A 15945-nucleotide genomic window follows, 5' to 3' on the forward strand; every position below is an offset into this window, starting at 1 on the left:
AATATATTTAAGTCAGGGGTAGATAGGTTTCTGATAGACAAGGGAGTTAAGGGTTATGGGGGAAAGCGGGAAAGTGGAACTGATCCACTTCAGATCAGCCATGATCTTACTGAATGGCGGGGCAGGCTCGAAGGGCTAGATGGCCTACCCCTGCTCCTATTTCTTACGTTCTTATGCAGGTGGGACTGTACGAATATGGGTTTTCCCTTCTGCTTGTGGGGAATGGAGGGGGGTGGTGTTCCCTTATCCGCCAGTGACGTCTTGATGATCAGTAGATTGGGGGGGGGGAGGCAGGGGGATAGAGTTCCTTCAATTAAACTTGTAGATAAGGGCACCCTTTAAACACCGTGTCTCAATCTACCAGCTATTTCAGGCTCAGCCACTCCAGCTGACTATGAGAACCACACCAACCCTCTGAAATTGAACAGAGTGCCACTAGATCTGGAGAGAAAAGCCACATGTGGGTTCATACAGGTTTCCTCACTTGATCCAGCACTCTGCCAAGTTTTGGGAAGATTGCACCCATAGAGTACAAAAGCAGAGGAAGTATGGCAAAAATGTATAAAACAGTAATTCAGCCCCAACTGCAGCTGTGTGTCCAATTATGACCATCACAGTTTAGGAATGGTGGAAATCATTAGAGAGGGGGGAAAAAAGATTGATAAGCATGGCTCCAGAAGTGAGAAACTTAGTTACATGGATAGATTGGAGAAGATGGGCTGCTCCCCTTAAAGAGAAATTCAAAGATTTGATAGAGCTGGGCAAAATTATGATAATCCAGACTGAGTTGGTATGGATAGAAACTGCTCCTCTTGTGGAAGGGGTCAGGAACCAGAGAGCAAGGAGTTAAAGATACAACGGCGAAAGAACCAAAGGCAACACGAGGAAAAACCTTCTCATGCAGCAAGTGGTCAGGATTTGGAATGCACTATGTGACAGGTGGTGGAGGCAGATGTAAAATAGTGGGGGAAGCTGCTCTTGCAAACAGGGGGCACCAATAGGAAAATCCAAATCAACTAATTCTATGTTATAACCACTTTATCCTTCTGTAATTGTCCTCTACATTGCGAATAGTGGTCGGATATATGAAGAACATATTTATTTCTGTCCTTTTTGCCTTCTGTAAATCTTCAGCCATGCAGTACGCCAACATAGAAAGGCTTGCCATTCAGTTAAAATTCACAGCATTCAGCCGTGCCACACAAAGCATATTAATGTGAGATCTTAAACTTGCCTGATCCAATTATTCTGATGGAAAAGGTCCAACAAGGAGAGAAAGCCAAGCGTTTGTAGTACTCGGGATGTAGGTATCGCGAGTGAGATTGGCATTTATTGCCTGTTATTCATTGTCATGAAAGGATGGTGCTGGCCTTCATCGTGGACCACTATGCAATGTAATGGTTTGATACAACTGCATGGTGGCACAGTGGTTAGCACTGTTGCCTCACAGTGCCAGAGACCCAGGTTTGATTCCTGGCTTGAGTCACTATCTTTGCAGAGTCTGCATATTTTCCCAGTGTCTGCATGGGTTTCCTCCGGGTGTTCTGGTTTCTTCCCGTAGTCCGAATGACATGCTGGTTAGGTGCATTAGCCACACTAAATTCTCCCTCAGTGTACCCGAACAGGCTCTGGAGTGTGGCGACAAGGGATTTCCACAGTAAGGTAACTGCATTGTTAATATAAGCCTATTTGTGACACCAATAAATAAACTTTAAACCTAAACGAGTGAGCCAACCACACTGGTGTGGGACTGGGATTTCCTTCTCTGAAAGACAGTAGCAAACCAGTTGGGCTTTTACAATAATCCAACATCTTCTGGTCACCTTTCTGATTTGTAAATTTTTTAAATACTCTGCATTTAAATTCTGGTAGAATTTGAACTCATTATGTTATTGCACTAGGCTGAATGACTGGCCCAGTAACATAACCATTATGTTACACAATGAACCCCAGCTTTTACTGTATTTCATTTACAATTGCTTCCTGTATCTACTTACCATCAAATGTTATGTGCTTCCCTCAGCAATGTAATTCTTTTTAGATTTGCATTATCTGTGTTTCAGATGGATATAGATTTGTTCCATACACAAGATTAGGAGACTTAGCCAATTTGGAATAAAGCTATCCGAAATTATTATCTAGCTTTGCTGCTTAAAACTGGCCAGATGATCCCCAAACTCCAACTTGAATGAATTAATCATTCTGGCTCGTACTTCTAGCTGACAGTAGGCTGGCAGGCTGTAAAGATTAAAATTCACCATCTCAATGAGACATCCATTAGTAGCTACGGGTGGGGGAAGGGATAAATCTGCTGACACCGAATGTGGTATTGCACTGACAAGAATAATACAAGTCAAGCAGCAGAATTGTCTATTTGGTCTATTAGTGGTGTGATACAACAGTGCTGTGCTCAACTAGCAGTCTGCAGCAGGGAGAGAGATTCATTTCTCTGTCACCTCTCCAAACAAGTCATAGCCTGGTTATGATTCATGGTTAGGTCAACAGTAAAGAATGAAAACTGCTACCATCATTTTAACACACTGCCCAAAAGCAGCAAAATGGCATCATGCCTCTATTAGTGAATACGAGTACAAAAATATGTACTTAAAAAGAATCAGAAAATATTATACAGCTTATATTAGATTTGAATGCTCCAGACCTCTTTAATAATAATCAGTACCATTCTAAAATCATAGATGCAACTTTAAAGCAGCTCTTTTAATGGCAATTCAAGACAAAATTAGAAGGAGTGATTAGACAACATTACGCATGTTAACTCGCTTAAAGCACATTACATAACAAGATGATCATCCCAACACCATCAAAAACTACTTGGGTTGCTGCAAGAATTAAATAAACATTTCCCATCCCCCACTGGCGGTAGGGGAACAAGAAAGGTGAAGACACTAGGGTCTGGAAATAGCTGTAGAATTAACACCGCCAGCAATTACGGATGCATAAAAAAGCTCAGAAGTTTAAGAGATTCACCCCAAATTGCTGAATGATTTGCACCGCTCCAACATCAGCCTTGCAAAAGCAGAAACACGCCATCTACCGCCCTTTAAGTGTCCAGAGATTGTTGGATCCATGACATGAATACAAATGAATCTTGCTACAGCCAATTAGGGTTGGCATGTTCATGTTTCACAGTTATGACATGTCACTCAATCTCTGAGGGCAAGAAAGGAAACAATTGAAACTGGGAGCATCACTCCTGCAGGTAGTAAGCTGTTCCTTTTATCAATCTTTTCTTTGACATTTTATCTTTACTTGTAGTCTTTATCCCTCTCTATTTCTTTTTCAATATTTAATTTCAAGTGCAGGGCATTCAGGAGGAGGTCCCAGACACACTCACTGCGATGGTATTAGCTAATACCTTCAGCAAATTGCAACGCAAAACATAATAGAATCTGAAAAATGAGGAAGGAAAATCCAATTCACCATTCAGGCAATTTCTAGGCCATGCGAGCACACAAGACAACATCACCAAAATCTATTACCAAACTAAAAACTGAGTAAGAAGATAATAGTTGCATTTCTTACGGGCAAGGCGTCTCCTTCTTGCATGGATCCTTGTTATTGCTTGCCATTTTGTGATCTGAATCCTTTGAAAAGAAAGATGTAATTCATGTACAGATGAATGTAAACATATAACACACATTGATTTCTGACTGCTTGTGCCAACTATGAGCCTGGAATGGGTTTTGTCCAATCTTTTTGCCTGGGGTGCCACATTTCAAACTTTTTCTCACTCTAGGGGCCGATGAGCAAATTTTGGAAAAACAAGGTCAGGCACAACATTAAACATTAATTAAAAAAGAACTGAGGTATGAAAGTAAACAAAAAGACAAGTAATAAATAAAGACGAGTATTAAAGTATAATAGGAAAGGAATGTGTCTTTCTGGCTCAGTCAGTCACCATCACCCATGTGAGTGTGGATGAGGGTGGGCAAGAATCCTGATACTGGGAGTGAGCCAGACTTCTGGACACATTCTGCCACCCACACTTTCTTGCCATCTCATCACACACTGTTTCTCCCCCTTAAACTCACTCTCTCTCCTCACACATTCTCTCTCTCTCTCACCCTCCCTCATACACTCTCACTCTCCCCCTCACTCTCTCTGTCTCTCTCCCCCCCACCATCACACTTTTCTCTCTCTCTCTCTCTCTCTCGTTCACACATCTTTCTCTCTTTCTCACCTCACACACACTCACACGGTTTTCACTCACTCACTTACTCAGATACCAGTGGGCCTGTCCTGCTGCCTTTGGCTCTACTCCAGCCTGCCTGGGTCATGTTTCCTGGCATCTCTGCTCCCAGGGCCCTGTGCCTTGGCACTTCCACTCTCTGGATATGGCTCCTCTGCTTCACTCCATGGTTCCCCAGGTCCCACTCCTTGGATCCCAGCCCTCAGCTCCCTGGGCTTCCCATTCTCAGGTTCCAAACTCACTGCCACTGGTATTCGCTGCTCCTCCAGTCAGATTGTTTCTCTCCCACGTGTCGTTAATATCAGCAGCACACATGGAAAAGGAATGCCTGTTATCGGAGGACTATCTCCATGCAGGTTCTTCCATTCAAACTCTACTGTTTGACTGGCATTTTGAAAACTAGTGCTGGAGGCTTATGGAGAGGCTTTGATAATGGTGTTTGGCCCGTGGACTGAACATTGAGCCAGGCTGGCACTGAACCACAGATTTCCATCAATAGGTAGAGGCCATGAGTCGCACTGAGTGGATTCTTGTGCCGGTGTAGGGGACTTAGCCCACCAACTGGAGATCCAGTAAAAACCCTATATTGTCTCTTCTCGAGAAGACATGCTGCATCCTCTGCCATTCAGGCATTTAGCAGGCCAGCCTCCAGGATCAAGGAACACTTGGCGCAAGTCCTGCTGTTCAAGAGCTATCAGCCAGTCAGCAGCCCTTCTGTACTGGATAGCGCCATTGGGAAGGTGGTGACTGCTGCCCACTACTGTACCCACCTAAAACCTCAGATCAAGGAGACACAGCAGTACTTCCAAATTTACAGTCATCTCTTGACCTTTCTTATTCCTTCCATCAAAATTCTTCAGAATAGTAGAAGCCTCAATATGATCTCTGACCCTCTCTGCTCCATCTCAAGATTCCCCCCCAGATCTATACAGTTTCTCATTGTTGCTATTTCATTACCTCTCTGTTTTCCTGAGTTTTTTGCAGTCCTCCTGTTTGTCAATCTTCCCACATTTGTGTTGTCACCAAATTTTGTGATCGTGCTCCATATGCAGAATGCAAACCTTTGGTCAATATCTAGAATAAAAATGGAGTGTTTCAAATTAACGTGTTTTCCTGCCGTGTTAACATTTATAGTATATAAATGTCTATATTTTGGTTGCTGGCATAAATCAATCATCAAAAACAGTGCCATTTACCCCATTCTGATGAGGTGATAAGTGAAAACGAGTGGGGTAATATTGGTAGGTCGTCCATAGGGTCTTTTGCCCAGCCTCGGTGATCTCTGGACAAAATAATTCGAGAACCACTACTATGCATTAAAAAAAAGTCCACTAAATGTGAGCATACATTTAATCTCAAACTTGCCTCAATCCAGCCTGCATGTCACACCTGGGTCATCTGGGCAAAGACTGGAAACAAAGGCCACAAAGACTGGGAACAATGGCTGAAAGAACTGGGAAAAATGGTTGCAAAAACTGGGAAAAGGGCTGCAAAGTGACCACACTGCTTAAGTGGCTTCCTTTGTGTCAACACAAAGCTCAACACCTAATCTGTGTAATGATTAACATCTTATCCTTCACATCACACATTATATTTAAACAAAGAAATGAAGCCAATGGGACTTTTATTAAATAACAAGTCTTTACAACAAGAGCATGCTGCTTTGTGTCGTGTAGCACTATCGCCAGGCTAACTAGGGTAGATTCAGAGCAAATTTATGAGGGTGACAGGTGCCGACTGAGGGCGATCTGTCTGATAGCCAAGAGCATCCCTGCCAAAGTGGAGATCTCTGCAGCCGCTCCTCCTGCTTTTGGTGGCACCATCAAGAAGGCGGCTGCTTCTTGGCTGAAGAAAAGTGATGGTGCTAGAGGTTCAGCGGCAGTGATCAAGCAGGTCCTGGAGGCAGTAACTAGACATCACTCTGAAGAAAACCATTTTAGCCTTGGGCTATGAGCGAAAGAAAGGCAGCAGCACCATCCAGCCCAACCCACTGCCCCAGCTACTCATGAGCACTTTGACCAACATGATCGCCCCCATGGCCGAAAGCAAGGCCAGCACCAGCTCAGCTTCCTTCCACCAGAGCAGCAGCAAGGAAGAGGAGGAATAGGGTGGACAGCAGGAAGGAGAGGGCGAGGGCAGCACCAAAGGGGGAAATCAACAGGGGAGCAGCCTCAAAGAGAGGGTGGCCGCACTAACCAAGAAGCCAAGAGTCCCTGACAGGAGATGGTAGCAAAGCAAAAAAAAGCCTCCAAGTGGCCAGTCCGGCAGAAACGGGTACAGGGAAGAGGAGGTAGAAGCATCGAGAGCAGAGAAAATATCGAGAAAGAACAGGTAGGAAATTGTGCCTCAATTAGAGACTGTAGGTGATCAGCAGCAAAATCATATTCAATCAGAATTTGTAGTTTCAACACCCTCACTCATTCTATCTTCAAGTCAGGAGGCCAACTCTGATTCAATGAGGTGAGATGCAGGGAGGGAGGGAGGGGGAGAGAGGAGATTTCAGCATCATAAACATAATGGAACATGCCAAGGAACTTCACAGGAATAATTACTGAACAGAATCTGACTGAGCCATAGAGAGACACTGGACAGAATGTTTCACTCCCGTTCAGGTCAGGCAACAGAAAGGTATCACGGGAAGGCCAAAGTCGCATTTCACGAAGACGTCAAACAGGAAGCGATTGCCCCTCCCCATCAGTGACTGGCCATGTTTAATGCCATTCAATGTCAGAAACCCCATTATAATAAATTAACATACATCTTTGATCGGCCCGCATGCCAGAATCTTGCCCCCAAGGCAAAAAATCGATCCAAAGCGGCTTGATGTCAGAACAGAGTGAAGCATAACTGGTTGCTGAAGGCGAGTGCCTGGCCACCAGCACACCCAGGAAGCTCAGAGGTTAGTGCAACAAGGCTCTTGGGAGCAGAGGACCATGCCAGGGTAGTATCTGGGTGGTATCAGGGTAGTGCCAACTTGCTGCCAGCAACTTGGTCCATTTTGGCAGGACCAATGGGATGCAGGAGTACAATATCAAGGGTAGGAGTCTTAGCTGGGTTGAAGACCAGAAGGATCTTGGGGTCTGGGTCCATAGGACTCTTAAATCGGCCTTGCAGGTGGAGGAGGTGGTCAAGAAGGCACATGGTGTACTGGCCTTCATTAATCGAGGGATTGAGTTTAGGAGTCGGGAGGTAATGCTGCAACTTTATAAGACCCTTGTCAGACCCCACTTGGAGTACCGTGCACAGTTCTGGTCGCCTCACTACAGGAAGGATGTGGAAGCTATTGAGAGGGTGCAGAGGAGATTTACAAGGATGTTGCCTGGATTGGGAGGCATGCCTTATGAAGATAGGTTGAGGGAGCTAGGTCTCTTCTCCCTGGAGAGACGAAGATTGACAGCCGACCTGATAGAGGTTTATAAAATGTTGAGAGGAATAGATAGGGTGGATTCTCGGAGGCTATTTCCCAGGGCTGAAATGGTCGCTACGAGAGGACACAGGTTTAAGGTGCTGGGAAGCAAGTACAGAGGAGATGTTAGGGGTAAGTTTTTCACTCAGGGGGTGGTGAGTGAGTGGAGTTGGCTGCCCTTGGTGGTGGTAGAGGCAAACTCTCTGGGGTTTTTTAAAAGACTTCTGGATGAGTATATGGGATCTAATGGGATTGGGAGTTACAGATAGTTCTAGGGCTTGGTAGGTATAGATGTGATCAGCGCAACTTGTGGCCGAAGGGCCTGTTTGTGCTGTGGTGTTCTATATAACACTAGCTTGGTGCCAACATATTGCCAGGCAGTGCCAAGGTATGCACCTGGGTGAAGACTGTCTCCTGGTTTGCTAGCTGTGCACTGAGGCAACCCGGATCATGGGGTGTCTGATCTGATGGTGCAGGGGGCAAATCAGAGAATGCCCACCAGCAATACATCATGGAATCCATGACTTCAAGTTGTTTAAATGCCACACTACAAGGTGGCAACTTCAAGACTCTTTTCCTGCCTTCACCAATATTGAAGAAAATCCCAGCCACTGTATTAAAACAGGAGGTTAGTTTGAAGAAACTGTATCTTAAAAGGAGAGAAAAGATAGAGTTGTGGCATGGTTTAGGGAGGGAATTCCAGAATTTAGGACCTAGACAGCCAAAGGGCTGAAGGTAATTGGCAATGCCTCCTTCCTGTCCCTTAAACAGGAATCAAATGTTATATTTACTGTTTGGTTTGACTGTAAAAATTGCCTGTGTGTCACAGAAAAAAGCAAAACTGGTATAAAATTTTAATGTTCTGTGGTTTGTTGTAAATGGCTGATCAGATTTGTGAAGTGTCATGTGGTACAGAAAACCTCCAAAGATATTTCATTTCTAATCAATAGTCTATTAAGTACAAAATTGTTTTAGCTTATCACTGCCTCACTGGAAGTATGTACTTGAGTGAAACAGGATTTGTCAATGGGAAAATAACGCTATGGCATTATCAGTTGAAAACCAAAATATGTACTTAGAGGAATGTTTACGCCCCAGGATATGACTGCTCACCCACTCATGCATGCGCCTCCTAAAAAACCTGGGGCTTCTAAAATCTTGATATGAAAACTGCAGTTACTGTCATGAAAAGGAAGCATGCTCTCCCTGAGAATTTCTTTTATTCATTCGTGAGACATGGGCATTGCTGGTTGGCCAGCATTTGTTGCCCATCCCTAGTTGCCTTTGAGAAAGTGGTGGTGAGCTGCCTTCTTGAATTGCTGCAGTCCATGTTTTGGGGTTTACCCACAATGCGTTAGGGAGGAAATTCTAGGATATTGACCCAGTGACTGCGAAGGAACGGTGATATATTTCCAAGTCAGGATGGTGAGTGGCTTGGAGGAGAACTTGCAGGTGGTGGTGTTCCCATTTATCTGCTGCCTTTGTCCTTCCAGATGGAAGTGGTTGTGGGTTTGGTAGGTGCTGTCTGAGGATCTTTGGTGAATTGCTGCAGTGCATCTTGTAGATAGTACACACTGCTGCTACTGAGCATCAGTGGTGGAGGGGTTGAATGTTTGTAGCTGTGGTGCCAATTAAGTGGGCTGCTTTGTCCTGGATAGTGTCAAGCTTCTTGAGTATTGTTGGAGCCGCACCCATCCAGGCAAGTGGGGAGTATTCCATCACACTCCTGACTTGTGCCTTGTATATGGTAGATAGACTTTGGGAAGTCAGGAGATGAGTTATTCGCCACAGTATTCCTAGCCTCTATCTTGTAGCCACTATGTTTACGTGGTGAGTTCAATTAAGTTTCAGGTCAATGGTAACCCCAGGGATATTGACAGTGAGGGATTCAGCAATGGTTGCACTATATAATGTCAAGGGACAGTGATTAGACAGTGATCTTATTAGTGATGGTCATTGCCTGGCAATTGTGAGACACGAATGTTACCTGCCACTTGTCAGCTCAAGCCTGGATATTGTCCAGATCTTGTTGCATTTGAACATGAACTGCTTCATATCTGAGGATGATGTGGGAATGCCGGCGTTGGACTGGCGTAAACACAGTAAAAAGTCTGACAACACCAGGTTTTAGTCCAATCTGGACTAAAACCTGGTGTTGTCATACTTTTTACTTTATTATCATATCTGAGGAGTCATGAATGGTGCTGAACATTGTGCAATCATTGGCGAACATCCCTACTTCTGACCTTATGTCAGAGGGAAGGTCATTGATGAAGCAGCTAAAGTTGTTGGGTCTAGTACACTAGCCTGATGGACTTCTGCAGAGATGTCCTGGGGCTGATATGACTGACCCTCCACACCACAACCACCTTCCTATGTACCAGGTATGACTCCACCCGGCAGAGAGTTTACCCCCGATACCCATTGATTCCAGTTTCGCTAGGGTTCCTTAATGCCACACTCAATCAATTGTGGCCTTGATGTCAAGGGCTGTCACTTTCACCTCACCTCTGGAATGCAGCTCTTTTGTCCACGTTTGAACCAAGGCTGTAATGAGGTCAGGAGCTGAGTGACCCTGGCAAAAACTAAACTAGTCATCACTGAGCAGGTTATTGCTGAGCAGGTGCTGCTTGATAGCATTGTTGATGACCTTTCCATTACTTTACTGATGATTGAGAGTGAACTAATTGGTCGGTAATTGGCTGGGTTGGATTTGTCCTGCTTTTTTGTGTACAGGACATACCAGGACAATTTTCCATATTGTTGGATGGATGTCTTTTCTTGTGCTCATCAGCCTTCCTCTTGGATGTCTATGCTGACCCATTGTGGCTTCAGCTGGGATCGGAAGCCCCAGCTGAAAAGGGGCAGCATCATCAGGTTGGAGAAAACTGATAGATCTGATTCTATGTTTCTCCATAGCTTTGCAGCTTTTCTCCCTTCAGCTGGTTATACAATTCCCTTTTGAAAGCCACCACTGGATTTGTCTCCACCCTTTCAGATAGCACATTCCAAATCCCAACTCACTACGAAAAACATTTTCCCCCATTCTACCTTTTTTGTTCATCGCTTCAAACCTGAATCTTCTGGTTCTTGATCCTTTTGTCCATCTCTGCCATTTCTCTCCATCTACTCTGTCTTGACCCTTCATGATTTTAAATAATTCTATCAAATTAGGATACCATTTGCCCTTTTCAACACTTTCATTAACCTGTCCTGCTTTTTTCAACAATTTGTGTATATTAACCCCTATTGTTGCAGCTCCAATATAATTGTCCCCCTTGGTTTATATTGCCTCTCCTTGTTCTTCCTATCAAAATGAATCATTTGACACTTCTCTGCCTTAAATTTAATTTGTCACTGTCAGTCCATACCACCATCCTGTCCTAGTCCTTTTGAAGTCTCTCACTATACTCCTCAGAGTTCACTACACTTCCAAGTTGTGTGTCATTTGAAATTACATCTTGCGCATCCATTTCTTGAGATACATATAAATCTCAAGATAAAAAACAGTGATCCTACCTTTGGGAAATTGCCACTGTGCTCATCTCCAGAGTACTGAAAACAACCACTCACCGCTGATTCCCATCACTGTCTGTTTCTTTAGCTTTTTTGAACAAGGTAATTCTCTAGTCCTCTGGCACTAAACCCATATCGAAAGGGGACTGGAAGATTATGGACAATCGCTCTGTGATTTCCATTTTAACTTCCCTCAGCATTCTTGGATGCATCCCACTCACTCCTGGTGACTTCAAACACAACTAATTTTTCTAGAATATCAATTTTTAGCCCATTCAGTATTTTAACTATCTTTTTCGCTAGGACTTTGGCAGATCGTCTTCCTCATTAAAAACAAGTGCAAATAACTCAGCCATACAATCCACACACAATCCCTGCAGTGTAGAAGCCATTTAGCCCATCGAGTCTGTATCAACAACAATCTCACCCAGGCCCTATCCCCGAAACCCCACATATTTACCCTGTTAATCCCTCTAACATACACATCCCGGGACACTAAAGGACAATTTTGCTTGGTCAATCAACCTAACCTGCACATCTTTGGACTGTGGGAGGAAACCGGAGCACCCGGAGGAAACCCACGCAGACTTGCAAACTTCACACAGACTGCGATCCAAACCGGGAATTGAACCCAGGTCCCTGGAGCTGTGGGGCAGCAGTGCTAACCACTGTGCCACCATGCCATCCTGCCTTCATAAATAAATCCCCATTGTTAATCCCTAATGAGCCCCACTTCTTCTCATACTGCCCTTTTGTTATTTATATGCCTATTAAAATCTTTCTAATTTCCTTTAAAATTGGCTGCAAGTTTCTTCTCATGACCTCTCTATACTGTTCATATTTCCTTTTTGCTTCCCCTCAAAACTTTCTATATTCAGCCTGGTTCTGACTTGTATCTGTCATACTGCTCCACCTTTAATAATTTTACAAAAACCTCTATTATACCAGCCCTCTGCCTGCTCATTTTAAGAGAAAAGGTACACAGCCTGTTCATCGTTCCTTGGTTGGTACGGATCTGAAATGGAATGACACATTCAGCCCATCATATCTGGACCAGCTCTTCAGAAGAGCTACCCAAATAGTTTCTCACTTCTTATTACAATTTTTTTCCTGTGCTAGTATTTATCCAAATCCCTTTTTGAGAGTTGTCTTCTCAATTGGCTTCTTATCTGTTAATTCAGCCTCCTCTCAAATGCATGTTATTCATCTCAACTACTTCCCACGGTAGCAAATTCCATAATCACGCCACTCTCTAAGTAATTCTAATCAGTTTCTCCACGTAACTACAACTCTCTCCATCCCATTCCGGAGGAAATGGGACACCTCCCTTTCCAGTCTTATCAGTCTCCTATCTTTAAACATTATCAGAACTTTACATTGGCCTTGCAAAGTTGCTCCTAAATTAAGCAGAGGTAAGGTAACGATTAATCAGGTACGCATTAATGTTCCATCTGTTTATTGTACTGTCGTTCATAATGCTATTTTTATGATAATTATCTTTGGACTATCCTGTACTTATCTCAGCTATGGAGTGAATAAATGATGATACCTAGAGAAAGTGTTGACAGAATATCAAGCAGATCATGCATGCAGAGTGACAGTGAAATTCTGCTTGTTCCATTATTATTGATGGAAACATCCTAACTCTAAATTCAACGTGGGAATCGCAGTATATAAAAACTGAGATCCAGTTCTAACCTTTACGTCCTGGCTATAAGTTTAAAAGCACTTGGCCTTCTCCTTGTCCCCTCTCTGTCCTATCTACTATTTAGAAAAGAGGACCAAAACTGTTCACAGCATCCCAGGTGTGGTCTAACTTGTGCCTTGCACAGTTTTAGCAAGACTTTAAAGGCTAACATTCATTTGCCTGCCCTATTACCTGCTGAACTTGCATGCTAGCTTTTTGTGATTTAAGCACAAGGACCCCAAAATCCCTGCACTGCAGCTTTCTGCAATTTTTTTCCATTTAAGTAACATTCAGAGTTTGCCTCAAGCTTACACAAACCACAAAAGCTTCATCTCCTTCTCCCTCTGCACCAAACTCCTAAATTTCACACACTGTTCATTATACACGTAGTTAGCACTATGATCTGTTACGCTCTGTGCTGCGAGGTAACAATGTTCTTTCACAAATATAACTAAACCACTTCCAAAGTTCATTTTAACAGTTAACAACAGCAGGAGCACTTTGTGAATTTTCTGTTGATTCTTGGTTTGGGCTTGATTTAAACTATTCCAAAATGCCTTGCGGTTTAAAGAGGCAGATAATTTATTTCATGTTTATATTCTGACTGCTGCAAGTTGTCTCCTAAGTCAGCAGAGTCTTTGAAGTAACATGATGTGGTTTGCAAATTGGTGATTCAAATTTAGAGGTCCTTGTGAAGCACCTTGGGACATCTCACCATGTTAAAGGCACTTCATAAATGCGAGTTGTCTATACTGTGGAAGTCATCAAAATGACCTATATTTCAAACTTGTCATATAAATCAAAACAAATAACGAGAGGTAAATAATGATAAATATCTCAACTCACCGGACAGATCATAATTCACTCTGAACTTTGTTAGAGATTACTTATCCAAGCAACCCTATCTGTGATAATTTATATCCCTCTGCTGAACACTCCTTACATCATATCCTTCATTTACAACACTCAGGGCTATAACTTCACAGAATATTATTTTATCAGCTGTAAAACTAACTACAAAGCTTAGCACCATCTTTGGAGAAGCGTGATCATAATTATTATAGTTAGTTTGCTAGTAATCAGTTCAAACTTTCTAAATAAAAGACTGGAGGATTATCATAGAACACGACAGTGCAGAAAGAGGTTCTTCACCCCATTGAGTCAGCATCAACCACAATCCCAGCCAGGCCCTAACCCCATATCCTTACATATTTTACCCGCTAATCCCTCTAACCTACACATCTCAGGACACTAAGGGGCAATTTTAGGATGGCCAATCAACCTAATCTGCACATCTTTGGACAGTGGGAGGAAACCGGAGCACCCGGAGGAAACCCACACAGACACAAGGAGAATGTGCAAACTCCACACAGACAGTGACCTGAGCTGGGAATCGAACCCAGGTCCCTGGAGCTGTGAAGCAGCAGTGCTAACCACTGTGCTACTGTGCCACCCCACAGTTATCAGCTATATAACAATCTAATAACAATGGTCAGCATAGATCTAGGGGCAGAATTTTATGGCCTCGCTTGTCCCGAAAACATAAAACTCTGCCTGAGGTCAACGGACCTTCCCATGCACTGCATCTCGCCCACTCTGATTCCCATGGCTGGTGGGTCAGTGAAGATCGTGACTGGTAAATCTTTTTATAGCTTTTTTTCCCCCACATTCTTCCCTTGTTTGCATGGGTTTCCTCTGATTGCCTCCCACAGTCCAAAGATTTGTGGATTAGGTGGATTGGCCATGCTAAATTGCCCCTTTGTGTCAGGAGGACTAGCTAGGGTAAATGCATGGAGTGATGGGGGCAGTGCCTGGGTTGAATTGTGGCCAGTGCAGATTCGATGGACTGACTGGCCTCCTTCCCTGTGGGATTCTATGATTCTATGAAAAGCTATTTGTGATTTCAGACATCTTCTAAAAGATTCACATGCAATATCCATAATCAAACTAAAAGTCTTAGGGTTCAAAGTTGAATGTGAATCTGGACAAGAAATTGATTGTAAATGAGAATAGTGGGAGGTCATGAAAAATGTTGCGTTCATAGAATCATAAAAACCCCACAATGTAGGAGGAGGCCATTTGGCTCATCGAGTCTGCACCAACCACAATGCCACCCAGGCCCTTTCCCGTAACTCCACATACTTACCCTGTTAATCCCTCTAACCTATGCATCCTCGGACAGTATGGGGCAATTTAGCATGGCCAATCAACTCAACTCACACATCTTTCAGAGCACCCGGAGGAAACCCATGCAGACACAGAGAGAACGTGCAAACTCCACACAGATAGTGACCCAAGCTGGGAACCCAAGACTCTGGTGCTGTGAGGCAGCAGCGCTAACCACTGTGCCACCGTGCCGCCATCTGTCTCAGCATCTTCAATCTATGCACGTGACTGGAACCCCTCATCCCTGGAACTATTGACAGAATGTGATTATTGGTGTCCAATAGGTGTTTGTTTCAATGTTTCAACTATTAATTATATTTATTAATGATTCAGATGAGATAGAGAACCACAATCCAAGTTTGCACAACAGCGCAAATAGTAAGGGGTGAGGGGGGAGGGGGAGGTGATGTGAAATTCTTCAGAAGTCAGTGCATCTTCCTGTCAAATATAATTTACATTTTTACATTTACGGTCCACATATTCACATTTTATTTTCCCTTTATTTATCATTTCCTGGTCCTCCCTCCCTGGATTTTAAAATGCATCCACTCCTTTAACTTGCAACTATTTTTGGCAACTTTACAAAGCCACACCCTTTGATCAAAGGCCATCCTTCACTTTTTTCATTAGTCACTGTTGATTTATCTTCCCTGAAGGTTTTTGTATTAGAACAATGTATATTTGTTGTAGACAATATAATACTAAAACTTCTTTAAATGCTAGCCATTACTTGTCAATCTTTTCATGTATTTTCCCATTCCACCATTGTCAACTTGCTTCCCATACTTTAAAATAAAAGCAAAGGACTGTGGATGCTGGAAATCTGAAATAAAAACAGAAAATCCTGGAAAAACTCAGCAGGTTTTCTGGCAACATCTGTGGGGAACGACAGAGTTAATGTTCCATATCCGTATGACTTCTTCAGAGCTGCTCAAGTGGTGGTCAATAGTACTTTGGGTT

General features: G+C 43.4%; 1 protein-coding gene across 2 annotated transcripts in view; it reads right to left on the reverse strand.

The window, feature by feature from the left end:
* LOC145353127 (uridine phosphorylase 1-like) overlaps positions 1–15945 on the reverse strand; it is a 67750-nt gene that overhangs the window by 46043 nt on the left and 5762 nt on the right. For both annotated transcript variants that reach the window (XM_080203523.1, XM_080203534.1), the window contains exons 2-3: positions 5168–5284; positions 3544–3605 (exon numbers count right to left, since the gene is read on the reverse strand). In XM_080203523.1, the coding sequence (XP_080059649.1) occupies positions 3544–3590 (47 nt within the window). In that variant the 5' untranslated portion in view covers positions 3591–3605; positions 5168–5284. The remainder of the gene's footprint in view (positions 1–3543; positions 3606–5167; positions 5285–15945) is intronic.

Source organism: Carcharhinus amblyrhynchos, chromosome 2, assembly GCF_965287045.1.
Source record: "Carcharhinus amblyrhynchos chromosome 2, sCarAmb.v2.hapA, whole genome shotgun sequence".
Lineage (NCBI taxonomy): Eukaryota > Metazoa > Chordata > Chondrichthyes > Carcharhiniformes > Carcharhinidae > Carcharhinus > Carcharhinus amblyrhynchos.